The 20,856-nt window shown below is 44.7% G+C and overlaps 1 protein-coding gene across 1 annotated transcript in view; it reads left to right on the top strand.

Moving 5' to 3' along the window:
• Positions 1-20,856, top strand: part of LOC144105223 (uncharacterized) — a 47,514-nt gene that overhangs the window by 14,413 nt on the left and 12,245 nt on the right. The window contains exons 6-10 of the mRNA XM_077638370.1: positions 3,052-3,108; positions 11,957-12,182; positions 16,612-16,768; positions 17,638-17,750; positions 18,254-18,380. Coding sequence (XP_077494496.1) covers positions 3,052-3,108; positions 11,957-12,182; positions 16,612-16,768; positions 17,638-17,750; positions 18,254-18,380 — 680 coding nt within the window. The remainder of the gene's footprint in view (positions 1-3,051; positions 3,109-11,956; positions 12,183-16,611; positions 16,769-17,637; positions 17,751-18,253; positions 18,381-20,856) is intronic.

Here is a 20,856-nt window from a genome sequence, read left to right on the forward strand (position 1 = left end):
TCCACCAATTGAAGGCCCCTTAAGCGTGGACAGCCAATAAATATGGTACGCGAGGATCTTTACAGGATTCTAAAATTTAGCGAGACAACTTGCATTCGTGCATGACCGGGACACTCACTGTGACTCGCAGTTTACAGCGGTCAACATCGGTCAACAACGGTTACAGATCAACATCCAAGCTGTAGACCTTAGTAAAACCTAGAGGCGCGATGTACTCAGTGCACTGCGAAGAGACGTACACGCTCGAAGTTTGACACCAATTGAGCCCGTAGAAGCTTCAGCCAGAGCTTCCAACTTGCACCATACAGAGTCAGTGCTGGTGTCGTCAGTCAATCCTTCTGGAAATTTGGAAAAACCCTTTTTTCTCCTGAGCATGTTTTAAAACCTCTAGTACTACTTATCGCGCACATTTCTGAAGTTCGATGCTGTCACCGCACGAAAAAGCAATATTAAGAAGTCGCTAGTAGAACCAACTGTGCACAGCGTATGCAACAATGAGGGAAAAAAAGCCACCCTTGGCTTCCAGCGCATCGTGCGCAAACTTTGAGAAGTAATTACACTGATGGCCATTGCTTATAGCGGTTCTAACGTAAAACTGGTCCAAAAGGCCAGTTTTCCGAGAAGAAATAAACTCTGAAAAACAACCACCGAACATTCTAATCCTGAAGCGCAAGGTAATTGACATAAAAAGCTTTCAAAGATGAATGTGGAGAGAATCGATTGTGCTCTATAGAAGTAACAGGGGTAGCCTAAAGTGGTCACGAGGAAACTACGCATATGCAAAAATTAGATGTATGGGCTAAGAGAAAAGGGTTGTGTCATTATCAATTGGAGAAGTTAAGCATCCGAAGAGTTGTATACAAATCTATGCATTAGCCAATGTAATCAGAACATTAACCAGAGAGGTGGTAGTATTATCAGTCGAACATCCCGCAAGTAACAAAAAAGGGAAAAGCCTTACGAGCAATGCAAAGAGGGCAAGCAGCTGGTTATGTTACGGGAAAATTATATCTGTTTAAGAACGGTTGGAGGCATCTAGCTAGCCAAACTAGCCACCGCGTATTATGTGCAATGCCTTACGACCTTGAGCATAACGGAAGCTTGAAAGGACACTAAGATTATCATAATTCATAAGAAAGACGAGGTGAAAGAATTAAAAAAATTATACTGAGTAGTTTACTTTGTACTTCGTAATCTGTATTCGCTAATAGAATCAGTATAACCTTGGGCTTTCATCAAATAACAAGGTAGGTCTGCGTGAAGGCTATTCACTAATACAACGTCAGTATCAATTAGGTGATCAACAATTGCGAAGAATACAACCATCCCCTTTGTATAACCTTATTATATTACCGGAAAGCATTTGGCTCAGTCTAAATATCACAAGCCATGCAGGCATTGCGGGATCCGTGTGGGGATTGACCTGATTTAAAAATACTAGATAATAACCGTAACCGCTCCACAGCTACCATAGCCCTCCAGAAATGCCCTACAAAAAGTGAACAATGAAATGAAATTCCAATAGAGAAGGGTGTCAGGCATGGAGACACGATATGTCTAGTGGTATTCACCGCCTGCTTATAGTATGAATTCAGAGGCATGCGTTCGGGACAACTGGGTATAGGGTTAATGGAGAAAATCCAAGTAATGCGCGATTCACTGATGACTCTGTCTTCCTAAGTCATTGATGGGATGCATTACTATGTAGGATCATTGACATACTTAGCAAAGAACAACAGTGGGTACTAAAAGTAATAAGCATAAAACTAAACTAATGCTGTATTCTCGGAAAGAAACAGACGTTTATGATTGGTTTCCATGTGCTCGAAGTGGTAAGAGAATACGTCTACTTGGAGCAGGCAGTGACCGCCGATACGCATAACGAAAGTGAAATAACAAGGAAAATAAAAGTAGAGCGGGGCGCATATGATGGGTTCAGCCAGATCATAAATGGCAGTACACAATATCCCTCTAGAGCAAACTAGGTAATAGCTTTATCTAGCCAGTACCGATTTATTGGGCACAAACGTGACTCACAAAAACTGTTCAACTTAAACTGGTGGCAATGCAGAGGGCTACGGGAAAGAAAAACATAGGTGCAGTGTAAAGAGACTATAAAATGGCAGGGTGGGCCAAGGATAAAGCGCTTGTTAATGACATCCTAGTCCAAATCAAGAAGAATAAATGGGCTAGTGCAGGGCATGTAATGGGAAGGCAAGTTAACTGACGGTCGTTAAGGCTAACTGGCTGGGTTCAAAGCGAAGGCAAGCGCAGCCGGGGGCAGCAGAAAGCAAGGTTATAAGTAATATGCGGATATAAGGCAGCCGCAGCTGGCACAGGACAGGGTAATTTGAGACATACGATAAAGACTTTTGCTCTGCAGTTGGTGTATCTTACTCGATTGGTCTTACTCGAGTGGGTCTTACTTAAAGATTACATTTATCATACTTGGTCGCTCTGGAACCTCCATTCAAAGATGATTTCAGGGTGGTTAACATACGTCTAAAGCTCCAAGGTTTCGTTCTTCATTATCAGGTCTTTAGAAGTTGGTTTAAGTCAATAAACCGGTGATGCCATAAGGAGGGCGAAGTTTTTATTCATTAAGTTATTCACGCTTTATATTCGCAGAGGCTCAGTGGTTCCAACAATCTCGCGCATACCATTGCATTGCTTTGCATTTATCTTTTTTGCGGTTTTTTGATGTTAGTGCATAATCTAACCTTGTAGCCCTTTATTCTGCAATATTCATTGCTGTGGCAGCAATTCCGAAATACCTTTTGTATTCCCTGGTATACATCTGCCTTCATTTCTCCCTTAGAAAACTGATATGGTGGTACATGTCAGCTTGAGTTTCAGTCTCGATAACCGTCATCACCCACCAGCGTGTCGATAAGCCTGTAGCTTTCATTCCTTGGAAAACTTTACCCTGCCTACTAATGAGGAGCTATTATTGCGGCCGTGAAACAGACTGCGTGTGATAAAATTAACGTAATTTTAGAAACCGAGAATAGATTTTATACTAATGGTCTTTGTTTTTCTTTTTCTTTCCAGCATCCCCGAAACAGACCAGCACGACTACACCTGCTCTGACTAGACCGCCTATTACCCGTAAGGTTTTTTTTCATTATTTTGTGAGCGAACATTTACGAGGGCAAGAGCTGCTAACGGCTCCATTTTTTTTCAGGAAATTAGTGATGGCTGAATATCAACAGGGTGCTTCATCTAAGATTTTCTACAATTTTGAAAACGGGCTTTGTTATTCAAGTGTTATTTTTTCGGCGCAGCATTATCAGCAGTGTAGCGCATCAGAACACAGCTAAGGCATTCTAACTAGCACGCCGATAAACTAATACTGAATAGTCAACTTTATAATTGTTATTGTTTGTCTCCTTTATTATCGAGAGGCGTGTAGCCAATCGTAAATAATATCTACATCAGTTTTTAGAATTTTGAAAACGCTGTGATCACGCTGCCGTGGCCTAACAAATTTTGGCCATTTCGACGAGTTACATGCACTGGAGAGGTTGCTTTGCCTCCAAGTCTCTCGAAAGCGCATGTATTTTGGCGCGATTTAGCCAAAATGTTTTGGCCACAGCGCTGTGAGTAACCGAGTTTTCAAAATAATAAAACAGGTATAAATTCTACTTACTATGGGCTACACGCCTCTGAAGAATCAAGCGTCATAACACTAAGTTTTAAGTTATCTAATCATATTAGTTAACAAGCCGGCAGGTTAGTGCGCCTTAGCTGTATTTTGATTCACTGTACCTCTGATTATGCTATGCCGAAAAAAAACGGTCTTTTAACACAAAAAGACTGTTTTTAAAAATCATGTATAGCCTTAGGTGAAACACCCTATATATTAGTGTCCCTCCGTAGCGTTGACATTGCTTGAGTGAATTTTTGTATTAATGATTTGCTTGTGCTCAAACCCCCGACATACCTTTTTGATGCGAGATGTAACCAGATATACCTCGAACGATCGCAAACCCGCTGAACTGCTTCTAAGATTTGCAAGATTAACGTGAATGCTGTTTGTACCGTATCCAGAAGAATATCTGCCTGGTTTAAATTGGGCGTGGCCGAGAGTGGCAGCAGTTCTGTTCATCCAGTACACACGAGCAGACCTGTTGCTATCACCGCTGATGATTTGTTCTGTTCTTCGAAGGCCCATGAGGGCCCAGTAAAGAGTGTCTTTTTGAAACCTTTCGGTGCCTTCCTGGCTCCCGCACTTCCGTTTCTACTACGCGACATATGATGGAGGTCTTGGCCTGCAGTTCTACAATGTCCCTCAACGCCCAGAATGGCGCCCTGTGCACAAGCAACGACCCTTGGTTTTCGCCATCCTCGTGAGCAGCCGATAATTCATGGCCAACCCCATGAGGGCGTAGAAGAATGGCTTGAAATCTTCGGCCGTGTGGCCGCGCTGGACGCCTAAGACTACAACACCATGTTTCGGAATGTCTTCTTCGCATTTCATGGCCAAGCAAGACCGTGGTGCGAAAACAGCACAAAATTTCAGACTACATGGGATAGCTTTGAGAGCCAACTACTTGTAACGATATGAAGCGCCGTGCAGAGCTCGTGCTGTAGATCAGTTCTACGCGTTGACACGAGACTGCTGAAAGGTACTTTGAAGCGACGGTGCGCCTGACAGAGAAAGCCAACGTGTTCATTACAGAGCATGTTTTTACATTACATTACATTACATTACATTACATTACATTACATTACAGAGCATTAGAGAGCATGTTTTTGCCGGGCTGGTACAAAACTCTCTCAGAAAGTTTCTGAGTTCGCCACCAAACCGCCGATAATCGAGAACTCAATGCACGCCCGAGAGCTCATGCAGAATCGGCAGGCACTTGTGTTTTCAGGTTTCCCGGCGAGTATGACAACCTGAAACATCATGAACATAAGTGACATAATTCGCGAAATCATTCACGAGAACTCCGCCTAATGTTTTCGTTGCGAACCCAGCCTTACGCTCCTAAATTAACGGACGTCGTCCACGAGGAGATGCAACAATCGCTATGCGTCGTGCAAACGATGACACTCCATGATGTACGCCCTGCGGTACGCAGCCAACTGGTCCCGTCAGCCCGCCTCAGCAATGCTTTGCAACATCTGAACACGGGCAACCGCCCGCCCAACGAACCTTGGACCAAAGAGCCAAGCCAAGGAAAGCACACGTCTGGAGAACTACCGATAAGCGCCGTCCGCTCTCCATTCATTGCCGAGAACCAGGCCACGTCCTCCTGCACTCTCGTATCAAATAATTGGTCTCAGGGGCTCCTCCTACGATGCTCTACGACCACAACCCGGCCAGATATCGTGCGCTTTGTAAGAGTAATAGCGTCACGTTGATCACACACCGAGCCACTAATCGATTTTGCGGTCACCCATACCTCAACCTCCCCCCCCCCCCTCCGCACGCCCCGCAGCTGCGGCGCTGCTGCCAGAGGTAGGTCCCCCACCCTTGTTGAGGAAAATGAAGAGAAGAGAGCAGCCATTGTATGTGAGTTTGCATCGCGGCGAAACTACGGAAAACCTCCAACGACCACGACGCCACACACTGAGGTGGAGAATACCGACGAAAGAGCCCACAAAGCCGCACCAACGCCGCTGAATACTGCCGAGACGACGAGCCCCATCTACGACTCGAACCGCAGACCACGCATTGACCGAACAAAAATTGGCGGTGGTCAGCCACGTGATCATCCACGGCCCCGCGCCGCCGGCAGCTGCTCCGCACCACGTGACCAACCACGTGACAGCGTGGCGGCGCAGCCACAGGGTGGCGGCGCCGCCACGCTGACGGCTCGTAATTCTACCGTAATGTAGCTATCGCTACAAAAGATCGACGAGCACCAAGAGTACGAACCAGTGACTATCCAGGACCGCAACGTCACTGCCTTGCTGGACACGGGAGCAGACTACTCAGTCATCAGTGAGGTGATCGCCGCTGAGCTCAAGAAGGGGAACAAAGTTTGGGACCGCCAGCAGATACGCGCACCTGGAGGCCACCTTATCACCCCATCGAAATAATGCACTGCATCAGATACAGTCAACGGTCACACGTACCCTGCGCCTTTCTTAGTGCTTCATCAGTGCTCCTTAAATGTGACTACGCATGGACTACTTAGCAAAACACCGAGAAATCATCGATCTTATTCTCAAGTCCATCACACCATAGGTGGAGGGGCCCACACCTCCGGACTCCGCACTGAAGAATCAAACACCGCTCAGTGTGTCCGATAAAAAAGTGAGCATTGCCTCAATTTCAAGCATTCTGCACACCGTAGCTTTGGCTGGTGCCAAAAACGTCGATGGCGTCGTGGAAGGAAACATGCAGCTACTGCTGCACAGAAGCATCGCAATTAGGGAAGGCATCACTAAGGTTGTAACGGACAGGACTCCGTAACGGTTGCAAACTTTTGCCGCAAGTACCGAAAGCTCCACAGCTCGACCATCATCTTCTAGGAAGGAATTGCCGAGGTGAGCAATACATTCGCCCTGTCCGAGTTGACGTCAGCGACCCAATGACCCACTCCCCGGAGCGTACGTTCGACATCAACGCTGCCCTGCCACGGAAGAGATGTTAATGCCTCAAGAGCCACCTTCGAACTTGCGTCGACTTTTTTTCTGCCTCTGCAAAGGTCTAACGAACTTCAGTTGCCAAGCATCGAATTACCACTGGTAAGACACCTGCCATCTCTGCCACAGCCCGTATCGTGTTTCTATGCATGAACGCCAAGCCTTTCAAAACCAACTCGACGAAACTCTACGTGACGATGGCATCGAAACATCCAGAAGCCCCCGGGCAGCAACGGTCGTCCTTGCTAAAATGAAACACTGAAGTCTTCGGTTTTCATCGCTTCACGAGGAGACTAGCCTCATGCAATTCTCGTTTATTCTATGGTCTAAATTACGCTTATAGCCTGAGGATAACTGAAATATGGTGGCTCCCCTCTATTACGATTTTCAAATGCCGCAGATTTACTTGCTCGCATAGGTTCTTGCTTTGTCTCCATAACCACTGTCGAAGTCACTAAAAAGCTGATAGCTTACGTAGAGCGAACAGCCTACTAAAGCCACCTTGCTTCCATTACCACACCACCGCTTTTGCGCTGCCTAGCGATCGGCCCATGTAGCAGTGGCGATGGCAGAATTTCGTTTATCTCCATCATGCGTACTCATCCACTGCCATTAAGCCATCGCGAGAGTAATCATGGCGCCGTGGACCAATTTTGATCTTCCAGAAGGCCAACACAGGCTTCATTGACGAGACAGAGCCCCCTGGAGCATTCTTATTTTTTTTTCATGTTTGCTGCAGCGCGCTTCACGGGCACCGTATGTCTCCTGGGAACCGGCAAAAACATGCTGAGCAGTGCAGTGGCGATAAGGAGTAATCATGGCTTGGGGAAGAAGCGCTGAACTCCAATTTTTTTTTTCTCGTTTAAAACAAAGAACGCTTCGATAAAATATATGAGCAAAATTTCAATGCACCTAGCTATCATTTGAGCTACAAATTATATTTTTACTGGAAGAGCCTCTGTACAAAATTATGACTGAAAACGCTGCAGAGCACTTTTTTTGTTTTGGTTCATTCGGGCTTAACGTACCATTAGGACTCGGGCTATGAGTGATGCCGTCAAGGCCTCCGGAAATTTCGACCAATTGGGGTTCCCTAACGCGCGCTGACATCGCACAGGACCCAGGCCTCTAGAATTTCGCCTCCATCGAAATTCGACCGCCGCGGCATGGACCGAACCCGCGTCTTCCGGGTCAGCAGCCGAGTGCCATAACCACTGAGCCACCGCGGTGGCACATACTTTGTTTTAAGTTAGCCATTTTTTTCGGAAATGTGCTGTGTCCTACCGCACTTTAAACCACTTAATGAGGTAGCACATATTATATAGAAGCGGCGAAGAGTGTTTTGTTGCTCGACAATGTCTCAAAAAAGTATAAAAATAATTGTAAAAACGGTGTATTTTGTTTGAAAATAATGAAATAAAGGAACAAAAACTTTACGCAACAATGTGCTGTGCGAATAAAAACCACAATGCATAATCGTTATTTCTATACCATTTCAAGTGGAAAGGTAAAATATCTGATTTTTTGTCCATTTTTCTGACACCAACTTTTTCACTGCTCTGAGAAATTTGAACGGCTTTCACATGACCACAATTTTGTTTTTGCCGATGTGAAGAGTAATTACTTTATCCGGTTCAATAAAGAGACACAAGTTTTGTCCAGAAGATCGAAGGGGAGTCGAGTGCTGACTCTGGTACGTTTCCATGGAATGACCCAGCACTGCTCCCTGGTGCGAAGGTTTCTTTATTAAGGCTCACATAGGCACGTGACACTTCATAAGCAGCAGTAAAAGACGTCGATTAATCACAGCATCTTGACACTTTGGCGCCACGCATCTAATCCGATTTCGTTAGAGGTGGAATATCTCCAGCATATTTCCCCTTGGTAGCAAACTTGCCTTTTCCATAGCCGGCTGCTGCCTATAGTAAGATTTCGGTACCCTGCGGTACGGAAGTGCGTAGCACACAGGGAAACTGGCATACGACATTTGTTTTAAGCAATAAAACTTTTTGGGCGAATACAAAACTGCGCCTAATCACTGAAACGGGCCGGAGATGAAAGCGGAGGGTGAAAATGTTAATTTTTGTCAGAGCAGCCATCTCTATTGCTTGACCTCTTTTGGCAATGACTGTGAACTTTTCACATGGCGATCATCGTACGCTGCTAGCTGTTCCTAGTCACGCAGATGTTTTCACGTAAAGTCACGCCTCTTTTTATGAGTGACCAAATATCGTCTAGCCACTGAAGGATGTATAGCAAGAGGAAGTTATAAAAAACAGGACAGAAAATCAGAGTGATTCATGCCGCTGCGAATGCATTACCAACAGTGTTCCCGCTTGACATAGCAGCCGCTGCCGCTGACGGGTTCAAACAGTGCCAGCAGGCGGCGTAATTTAGTCATTCAAGTACCTTGTGGCACGCCCGCACTCCATCCCCCGATCTTATTCAGCAATGAGTGGGAGGCTTCGTACCCTCTCCGCCCACCCGTCACCGTAGCCTCCAAACCTTCTCTCAATGCTACCTCTCACACTTTCCCTCTCGATCCTCTTTCCTCAAATGAAAGATCGGCGCTTTGCCTCTCCCTTCTTTGCCTCCTGCGAACCGAAGCTTCAGACGGGTGAACGGCCAATTTTTCTCGTGCAAAGGTGGTAATGCTAACGCATTAAAAACGATCTCGCCGAGTGTATCGCGGCAGTTCTATCATTAGCCTCAATGTCCAACGCGGCGGCAAAGTGGACAGTGTGCTGTGGATATTCCACAGAGCGGAACGTAAACATTAGTTTTTCTCTCAAGCTCTTGAGAGGAAAAGCAGACTTTCGAAAAGCGGATTGCGCCATCCTTTGCGAGTGAAAGGAGGCTTTTATTTGCACTTTTATTCCGAAAGGATTAGTAGTCGCATTAAGAGAAGAGCGGGCAGACCTGGAATATTAAAACGCGGGCGTGGAACTGTGAACAAAAAAGACTCGATTTTCCTCCTTGAGAGCTACGCGCCTCGGACTGCCGCAGTACACAGCTAATAGATCCTCATGTGCGCAGCCGAGTGTTGCAGGACGGCTGCTCGCTGATCTAAGGGACAATTTCTGACACCTGGTTATTCCCCTATGGCGACGAACGGCTCCCCTTTGGAACCGGATATTTTTCTCCTGTTTTCTTTCGGCGGGGGGGGGGGGGGGGGGGGGTTGAGGTCAGGGAGGAATAAGGGTCTTAGGGCCTCATAAACAGGATCCCTATTCGTCCTGGAGTTCAGCATTCTACAGTGATATTGCTGCTGCAGGCCGCGAATCATTATTTTATTTCCTTATCAGTACCCATCGTCTAGAATTAGAATTTTCATTTAGGTAGACTTGAACACACATGCAGTAATGCGATCGGCGGCAACATATAACTAATGTTACGAGCAGACGAGCGCTTCTAAGAAAGGTGTGTTGTTTTTATGCAAAATTATGCTCCCAATTGAGTTCGTAAAAATATACCTAATATACTTCTGCTTATTGCCCGATCCGGGAAATAAAGATCTGCATCAGCCAACATAAAAAAATTTTTCTTACGTTTAAGAACTCTCGAATTGTGAGCAGAGCTTAGCTAAGCACAGTTTTTTTACCAAGCCAAAGAGGCCGCACGGCATCATAGCTTAGGTGTTATACGGAACCATGACCAGTTTCCGTGAAACGCCCGAACTATGCTCATTCAGTTTCATGAGTACTCGTTGACAGTCGTAATATTAACGTTTGCCTCAGTACTGCTTGCGTAGCAAATTCGTAAAAATTATGATTAGGTGCGCCCAAACAGAGTGCTCAATTGAGTAGGAACCTTTGCGCCAGATGTCCTACTCATTATGTTTCTTCCGAAGCACGGAGTGGAAGCAGCACCTCGGCATTCTGTCCATATCTCGGCAGCATTATTCAGCTTGCGTTTGAATGTTGTGCGGCGCCTAAAAAGGCAATTGCAGTTGCACTTATCTTAATCTACGAGCAAGTCTTGCAAAATATTACAACTCCACTAAAAGAACATGGCACTGTCATGTCTCGAGAGAACTACGTCACTATTGCAATTTTTACTACCTTACGATTACACAACGCAAAATTAAACGAGAAGTTTCAGTTGGTTGTACATTATTCAAATGCTCCAAGTACTGAACATTAAATTACTAGCGAAAGTCCTATAGTTCGGAAATGTTGACAAAGAAGAGGCATATCGTCCTCTTAAAGAGCTCTTGCGACCTATAGCTTGGGAGTATTTTCGGGACGTCAAAGTGCTCCGCTTTCCCTATACGAGGTTTGCATAGCCACTCCAAATACTCGCGATAACTGACGTAATTCCTGAACCTCTGCAGCTTAACCCTAAGTCGTGATACCTCACCAGTGGACGGTTTTGTCACCTCTCGGACTCCCTCTGCTGAAAGTCTATGCTGCCGCTGTCCTTGTGGGGCTGCAGCCTCTGCTAAGCTTCTTGTTCTCCGCGGAATGAAGAACATGTGATCAAAGCATAGTGAAGATTTATTTTGTAAGAAATGAAATGTTTCTGGTCAATCCGTAAATTTAGGGCAAAAATAATTCAGGTCGGTTACGATAGTAGCTTACTTAAGCAAGAAAAAGATATATCTTTCGCAGATATATCTTTGTGTGTTTTCAATACGCCTTGTACTACCGTCGCTGATATAGAAGTTTCGAAACCTCTCATCAACAGGAGTGTTAATTGCGGCTGCGTGTAAAAATAAGGTGGTGCTGAGGACATCACGTACGTAATTCTTCGTTTTAATCATTATTTTCATGGTGTGATTTCCTAACAAATTTTGATTTTTTTCTTTTGGTTTCATGCTCCTCACATATTTTTTGTTGGGTTTAGTTTTATTTTCATTCTAGCGTTTTTCTCAGTGCGAAGGAAAGACAATCACGCCAACAGGATGGCTTACGACTTTTGAACCATTTCTCTTCATTTCCAGTCTTTATCTCTGAGTATGTAGCGCTAAATACGGGGTCTTCCAAAGGAGGTCTTTAAAATATTGCTTACCAGACAACTTTATGGGTGTACTAAAATTGGCCAATAAATTGGTCTGGTGAGAGCTTGAACAAAGTAATACCGATAAGCTCGGCCAAAATGACTTGTGTTGAAGATTTATGCAAACTTTTCGCACAAATTGTAAGAGTTTCTACTGTCCATAATAACCGTAGTCAGGATTTCGCGCACACTCTTGATGATTACTGCTGTGACCGTTGCATTGTGTCTACGCATTTCTCCGTCTTCAATGACGCCTGATGTGTTCATTCAAAGCCTCTGCTTTTATCAGGCTGTGCAGCTCAAGAAATGTTGTCATATCGGCGGCAAAGGGCTCTATTTGCAAACGTTTTTTATTGTGCAGAGACTCGTCTCCCGAAAACTTCCCTCATCTGCACAATGGGCGATCACCTGAGCACAAAATCGATTGAGCTTCCGCCAGACGGAGTCTGCACCATTATTTTCTACGACTCACTATACAAGCGAGGCGGAAGCACACTTAGTGCGCCCTTCGAAAAAAACTTCCAACGCTTTCTTAACGCCACTGATGCCCACAATATCACTCAGTTCGGGATCGGCTTCGACTACGGGTGAGTTCTGTGACTGGCGCGTACGGCTGCCATTTTACCAACGCTCAATGAAGTACTCCCCAGCGTTGAAACATATAGTGCATTCCATTCTTGATAACGTGTATAAAGCGCCACTTGAAAAGAACACAGTTAAGACGGGGACAGCAGATGACCGCGCTACTTAAACCTTAAGTATTAGTAAAGAAGTAAAGTGCAGTGATATGTGAAGGTGACTGGGCTCTGCGCAGAAAAATAAGTAATTGCCGAGGCCGATGTGCCTAAGTAAACTGCAAATGAGGCCAGCCGCTAGGCCCCTGCTGTGTGCACACCAATTTAATTAATAATTAATCATTGTTTTTTTTCGGGGGGGGAGGAAATGGCGCTGTATCTGTCTCATATATCGTTCGACATCTGAACCGCGCCGTAAGGGAAGGGATAAAGGAGGGAGTGAAAGAGGAAAGGAAGAAAGAGGTGCCGTAGTGGAGGGCTCCGGAATAATTGGGGATCTTTAACCTGCACTGACATCGCACAGCACACGGGCCCCTTAGCGTTTTTCCTCCATAAAAACGCAGCCGCCACAGTCTGGTTCGAACCCGGGAACTCCGGATCAGTAGTCGAGCGCCCTAAGCACTGAGCCACCGCGGCGGGTACACACCTCTTTCCACCTTGGCCACTGCGCTCACAATGGCTAGGATAAGTGCTGTACGAAGATATCGTACAGATCTCGTTTTCAAAGGTAATCTGTTGAAGAGGATTTCAGAAAAGAACTCGCGGGTGTAAGGTATTTTATTATTTAAGAGGCTTCAGTGAGAAATTTGATGCCTTTTAAATTAACACGGTGTTCTAGAGACGTCACGCCATATGGCGTAAATGATCTCTATGTTCGGAATTTTCAAACTTTGTTCAAAACGTTCTTACTAGTTCCCCGTTTCAAACTTGCATAAAGAAACGTGGCGATTTAAAAGATAATAGAAAAGAAATCAGAAAACCGTTTACAACGAAATTTACCCAGGAAATTACAAAGAACATTTACAAGTAATTTATTGTTTCTATAAGACACAGTCCAAATCATCCCCGCACAATTAGCACGACAGCGAGCCGTTTCGTGAAACTACATGCTACAACAGAAACGTGCAGTGGGACAAACGTTTTTCTCGTAGTGACCGCATAAAACGACTGCTGAAGATATGTCTACGAGGCACAGGGAAATGCAAACTGCCCGGCGACAGCAAAATGTGTAAAGAATGCAGCATGCTGAAACATTTTGGAGAGGAATGTAAGTTTTGGTCGATAAAGCAGATGAAGGATAAATGGTTCGAACGACATATTGAAAAATACTAAACAGTTTCTCTGAAATATGAAATGCGAACAGCTCGTACAACAACAACATCGTACCTGACAGTTACCGTCAGTAATGAAGGCGATCAAATGGCGTGCAAATATGACATTAGCACAAACTGCTGCATTATTCAGGACCAGACCAGAGCTTGCTTGTCACGATTAGACCATTTTTTCGAGATTGAGAATGTGAGCCAATTAGCCTTTTCATTGTTTAACAGTTCGTACTGTTTGTCTTGATTGGTTTAGTGGTCGCAGAGTTGGGGATTTTGTGTGTTGTGCAGAATACCGAGATGAACTCTCTAGACCCCCCCCCCCCCCCCCCACTTTCCACTTGAAATAACTGCAGATGTTTTGAAATGAGTCGCCAACCCAAAAAAAAACACTATTTAAGGCCACGTCACGGCCTTTGCGTTCCCTGCAGGCTGTACATGTTGCTCTTTCTTTGAAAAGAAAATTCAAGCAGAACTATAAGCCATTGGAGATGAAGACGCTATAATAATGTGTCTAAAATCAATAAGTTATAAATTAAGAAAACTTTTCTAACAACGCAGAAAGTACAAATTCGGAAGGTTCAAGTGGGCCAACAAAACTGCTTTGTCATAAACGATCTCCAACGACAATAGAAAAAAATTGTTCCGTGGTTCTGGGTAGTATGTTAATAAGACATGAGCTAGCAGGGCTCTCAGAGTCAATGTCCATTGTACAAAATTCTTCGGGAGAGTTCTGCGTAGGCCATTGTCTGCTCAAAATTATGAAAGACCGCCGCGAAAAATAAGCACACCCAACGATGAATGGACCCTTATAGCATATGAAAGAGAATTATTTGGTGGTGCGTGCCGCCATCATGAAAATCATTTCACTTTTTTTTATTTTTTAAACTGCTCTTTAACCGATATTTCCGAGCCTGCTGGTATATTCGATTTCCAGCAATTCAATAGGGCTATGCACAGATCGGGAAAGAAATTCTTAGAAATTACATGCCTGCATGACATTCCGCAAATATATTACTGCGTAGAAATTAGGTGAAAGATATTATAGACCTTTGACGATGATTTTTAGGAAAGCACTCAATTTGTGTCCACCCGAATTGTGACTGTCGCGCATGGTACTAACATCGCATGGATAGACTCTTAGCTCCATTTGAGTTTTTTAGCTGTCTAGCGGATTACTTACCACGATTTACCGAAAAGTCCAGCATGCCACAAACCATCAAGAAGCTTAAGGAAATTCGCTACACTGTTTCTCTCATGAGATAGCGTTTGAAAGGCTTTCGCGCAGTAGGTGACGAGGCTGCAGCCCTTGCTACAATTCTTAATATAACATTGAAGTGGATACTCAAGCTCCGCCTTAAGAATATGACACAATAGCGTTAATAGGTGTGCGCCCATAATATGCGGAATTGGTCATTCTCGACTTTACGTTCATAGAGCTCTGGGAGTTCTCATACTCCTCCTGGCATAGTGGTGCATTGGTTAATCCGTGTGCCACTGCCCTGCGACGGAAGATGCTGCCACCGGTGGTCTCTTCCGACCCAGGCCTCTCCTCCGGAACATCTTGCAACAAAGCATCAATTTCCCTGCCACCTGTCGCGGTGGTCATTTTCTCGCAATCGTGTGGGCAGGTTGTGATGACGAGTCATGTTAAGGTCATGATGAGCACTTTCGAGACTGTGCTCAGAGCGGCGTCGACCGTTCACTTCGAGAAGGCGATGGCGCACGCATCGCTAAAATACTGCAGTGCAAGGGCGCAGTCACGTAGTTTTGAAGTGAAAAGCTTCACTAGGCTCGTCAACACCGGGCTTCGCGTAAGCCACACCACAGATTTGCCACAGCTGCGCATGCGCGAAACCGAGTGACGTCACGCGCAGCGCAGGTGGTCGCTGGTGCCGCAACCGTCGTCGCCTTCGCGCGCTGCCTCCGTCGTCTTAACTTTCGCCATGGAAAGAGGAGAAGACCCAGAAGTGGTAGCGTGGGAGTTGGAGATTTTAATAGCCTTTTATAACGATTGTACAAGCTTTCCATACCTAAGACAACACGTTAGCTAGAAAGCTAGAAAGCTAGAAAGCTAGAAAGTTATACCCAAACTGTAACCCTATGTATGAAACCTTAAGCTAAACCACGAGCATCGCCACGAAGCTTTTCGCTTCGAGATATCCAGGCTTAACACTTTAGCTAAGCCTCAGCCCAACTTTTTTTATTTTCATATTTCACTGGCTTGCTTCAAATGCTTAAAAAAAGGACCTCATAAGAGGTGCGTCGATACAAAAAACTGGATCGGTTGTTTCGCAACCCATCAAAAACCTAACGAGACTTAAGGGACCGCAAAGCGAATATTGAAAATTTTGGATTGAAATTTTAGCTAATTAATTAGCCGGAATTTAAATACACTCCAAGGAGAGCCACACAATGGAAAACGACATAACGTCGGTCTCACCGAGCTCCCATGCGCACTGTATACATGCGCACTGTATACACGCACTGTATACATGTCACAAGCACACACCATATATACCATATATACAAACGCCATACAAGGTGTAATGCGGAAGATAAAATTTATTAGATGTGTCGGCCCAGTGTACACGGCTGTCCTAAATACATGTCAGATACTAAAAGAGACAGAAGCACGCCTCAGAGCTTGTGACAAGCAAAGCCGAAAACAGGCCGTCTCAAAGTGGAGTTACTCTGACACAAGAAAAGATTTAGCAGGTAAGGTTCACTTTTCTACTAGTGGATCGACAGCTGCTTGAAACGAAACAAGAATGTAGTGTATATCAACAAAACACAGCATTCGACGTAGTAGTCAATTGTCAAGATTTCGAAGACTAAGCGAATACTGTTTTCGTCGTGAGTACACTTCAGAGAGACGCGGGGTCGACTTGTGATCGGTACTAAATGTGCTTGTCCAGCGACATCTATGTCCTGCTTATAAAAGCAAAAAGCTGGGAAACATGTTGGTGATTGCAGCTGACAGCGCAAAAATGCGACGCATAAATTTCATGTGTTCCCTAGTCTTGTTCCCACTGACCTTTCATGCGTCGTCTTCGTTCTCTTTACAGTTTGTCTAACTTGTTATTACATCGTTGTTTCTTAAATATTTCTTCGCCTAGGCTGCGGAGAAATACGATGGTTCTCGCGTCTGATCCCGCAACGAAGACACAGTTGGAAAGCCTTTGGCAGCGGCGGATTTACCACATCGGTCACGTCAATACACCAGCCTTTAATGTCGGCGTAAGAGATATTGCCGACGTGATAAAGAGCGCATGGGTACGTTTCGCGTCTCGCATGATCTTTCTTCCTTTCTATCTCGTTAAGCAATCTTTGGCCTCCTTCAAGTATACATGTTAAAGAGACTCCAAGGAACTCTTGAATCAATAATTCTCAGCGAAGATTTATTTCTTGGCTCTTCTAACTGCGTCGACGTGTGTCCGAGAGAGAAAACATTTATCACCGAGAAAATTGATTTTCAAAAGCGCTTCTCGCCAATCAAGTCAAGACTCGTGACATCCTCATTGTTTCCAAATGAATGGCGCTGTTGCGTTCTGAGATCGGCGCCCAAAAACTCTGCGCCGACGCGCTCATTACACTTGCGAAATCCGCCGGTGAGCACATCTGTGTTCAGTTTTTATTTTTTTTTTTCTCCTTATGCAACCTCCGATCTGTGTGATAGTGGTCTTTGAGAATTATAACGGGTTCCAGATCGACATTGGCCAGCTCATATTTCTCATTAGTGTTTTTTTAATCAGTGGATAAGGCTGTCGGCTACTGAGCCCTGGTCGGTGCGTTCGATCCGGGCCGCGGTAGACTCCGCATCTAAGAGACACTGCAATAAAGACAATTTTCTGAGGTTCCGGGCCGCTTTAATAAACTCGTTGGGGCATATATGTTCGGAGAACTGTAGTACCTTAGACCTCGTCGGCCGCATCGCTGCTTTTGTACATAATTGCGCACATAATAATCAACAATACTGGCCTCCATCCATCGTCGACAGGCTAACAGGCTAGTCGCACCTCTACGAAAATGTATGACGTTTAATCTTCTACAATGCTGCCTATTCCAAGGCACTGTTCAGACAGCAGAATAAATGAAGCGATTAGAGCAAGGAGGTCGCATGTTTCCGCATATTTATTCCGCAGACTATTGCCAACTTGATGCTGGACAAGGACATCAACGAGAGACCCGTCTACACAGCAGTCGCAGTGCCAGTCATCAATGTAAAGGTTGCAGAGTTCATCGTCGAGCAGTTGAGGTGAGCGCAAATAGGGATGATCTCGAGCACAAATTACGAAAACTTGTCGCTTCGGAAGGAAAATAAATCTTTCGAGCGTCGCTGGCAGTTTCGAACACTCTTCTTCATTTAAGCGACAGTGCGCTAGCTCTGTTTAGATTTGTGCTGCGTACAGAATCAACTGGCTGTGCAGCATGCATTTTCCGTCAAAATGGGCGAAGTAAATTCAGGCATTCTAGATTTTCTCACTCACTACTTTATAGTGTACGCGGTCACTGTTAAAGTTTAAGCCAATATGTGAAGTTTTAAAATCAGCTATTGTTAAGCAGTTTTACCGTGATCTGTGCCATGTGTGTGAGAAAGAAAGACTAATGACAGGAAAGTTGAAGTCGGCAACATCTACCTGGCCTGCTATTCAGCACTGGGAAAGGGGGACAGAAAGAAGAGGAAGAATTATAGTAGAGATCGAACATACAGTGGTGATATGATAATAAAGTAAATTCTGAAATGTTACGTCTGTACAGGACTGCGCTGGTGGATATCGTGATTGGCTTGGCACACCATGTGGGCGAGGACAAGAATAAACCCAACTGCCTGATGATGACTCCATCATATATGGACAGCCCCAGCCCGGATTATCCATTCTCTTTGGTATGCGCTTGAATTTCAGGGATATGCATTCCCCTCAGCGCTGATAAAAGCTTCGTTACCAATTTTAATGGCGTGCGGAGCTCTTGGGATCGCGTCAGTTCCGCCTGACCCAGAAAAAGGATTCAGCGTTGCGCGGTAACTTGTAATACGTTTTGGTGTTCCCGCTTGAAGCATGTCTCGTGCGTACGAACTTGGCTGTCTGTATTGTATATTCTAAATTAACACATAATAATGTATTTGCTGGATAACGTTCAGCGCTTCAGCAGCGTTATTCTTTATTTACACGTAATATTTATAATTTCATTTATCGCGACACCTGTGAAGCGCCCGTAACTGCGTTTTCTGTAGTAGTATTATTAGTAGTTTTAGTAGTGGTACTAAATGTAGTAGTAGTCGTAGTAGTAGCAGCAGCCACAGCAGCAGTAGTAGTAGTAGTAGTAGTAGCAGTAGTAGCAGCAGCAGCAGTAGCAGTAGTAGTAGTAGTAGTAGTAGCAGCAGCAGCAGCAGCAGTAGCAGTAGTAGCAGTAGTAGTAGCAGCAGCAGCAGCAGTAGTAGTAGTTCGTATTAATATTATTACTAGTAGTAGTAGTAGTAGTAGTAGCAGTAGTAGTAGTAGTAGTAGTAGTAGTTGTAATAGTAGTAGTAGTAGTAGTAGTAGTAGTAGTAGTAGTAGCAGTAGTAGTAGTAGCAGCAGCAGCAGCAGTAGCAGTAGTAGTAGTAGTAGTAGTAGTAGTAGTAGTAGTAGTAGTAGTAGCAGTAGTAGTAGTAGTAGTAGTAGTAGTAGTAGTAGTAGTAGTAGTAGTAGTAGCAGCAGCAGCAGTATTAGTATCAGCAGTAGTAATAATAGTAGCATTATTAGTATGTCGTATTCTTCGGCGTAAACGGTGGGTGCGTTGCCATGGAAACCACTCGAAGGGTTGTTACCGTGGAAAAAAAATGGGCATGGCGAGAGTTTACGAGTGCACAACTGGTGGGCGGTTACCGTCAGCGCCATCCAGAGTGTGGTTACATTGTAAGATGGTGGGTTTCGCGAGAGCCGAGGAATCCCCAACCGGAGGAGAGTAACCGTGGAAACAGGAGGGTATGGTGAGAGCGTAGGAAGACTTAAACAGGGGGTGGTTGCCTAGAGAACCACCCTGAGGATAGTTAGCTTGGAACGAAAAACAGAACTGACTTCGACGGAAGAGGGTACTTAGGAGAGGGAAGTTATCGTGGAAGGAATGTATCGGCAGAACTTAAGGCGCAAGCGGAGTGTGGTTCCCACGGAAACCATCCGAAGCGTTGTAACTCTGGAAGGAGGACGATTACCGCGGAAGGACGATAGCATAGGAATGCGTATACACGTAAGGTTGTTACCGCGGGAACCACTCGTAAGTTGGTTATAGTGGAAGGAGGACGGATAGCATAGTGACAGTGGAGGCCAGTAGTAGGTTCCATTTGGGACTGCTGCTGCGAACAGCGCTGCAATTACGACCATACCAATATAAAGTCGCTCTCGTATTACATACTTCAACAAATCGAAACAATGAAATACCTCAACGACTGTCGCTGATTTTTGAGTACCGCACTGGTAACCGTCCTGTCAATTCTTTTTTCATTGAGATTTATAAGGCAGCGCGCTATCTGCTCAGGCGTATTAGGAAATTGAACGCAGCTTTATATCGCGCCCTTTGTAAAAGATTTTAACTTAGTAAATTTTTTTAGAGCTTAAGGTTTCATTTTCTAATGGCTGAAGTTGTTGAGTGCAATTAGCTAGATTCGACTGCAATTTGATGAAATTTAAATCAAATTTCAATAGAATAATACGTACTGCGTATATTCACTATTGCTAAATAATTGTAGATAACTGCATCACTTCCTTAGGAACTGAGACCAGTGTCGTAGGTATTGCATGTCCGTGTTAAGACAAGCGCTAGAGCATTTCCTCGGACGTTTTCTCTAACAAAAATAAATTAGCGGCACGAAACAAACTCTCTTTCTGCACAACGTACCCAATTTCGTCACATGGTTTCACTCCCGCGCTTATTACGATGTAAATTACTCTTTCATTCTGAGTTTTTTTTTATTAAAGGCAGTGCCTCCCATTTGCTGTGTGATCGAGCTGTCAGCTATATGAAGACAGTCCAGGCGTTTAAATGCGTAGGTTGAGTTCCGTATGATTAGGCACGGAAGATCCGTGCAAGCCTGATATCAAAGTAGTAGTGGCTGTGGATAGAAAGGAAATAAGGCGTCAAAGGAACAAAATTTAACGCTCGCACTGTTCAGCTACTGTACCCTTTTACCCTTCAAAATGTGAAGCTGTACGTTCTCATATTGTATATTTCGGAAGTTAACACAAAGAAAAGGCTTGCATACAATAACACGTGGATATAAAAGAGTCTCGCGTTGACATTACCACCTGTAGACTGAAGATAATATTGTCCATCTTTCGGCGTACACCAAAGATGAAATTATCGCTGCCAGATGTTAGGTCTCT

Source organism: Amblyomma americanum, chromosome 9 (assembly GCF_052857255.1).
Source record: "Amblyomma americanum isolate KBUSLIRL-KWMA chromosome 9, ASM5285725v1, whole genome shotgun sequence".
NCBI lineage: Eukaryota > Metazoa > Arthropoda > Arachnida > Ixodida > Ixodidae > Amblyomma > Amblyomma americanum.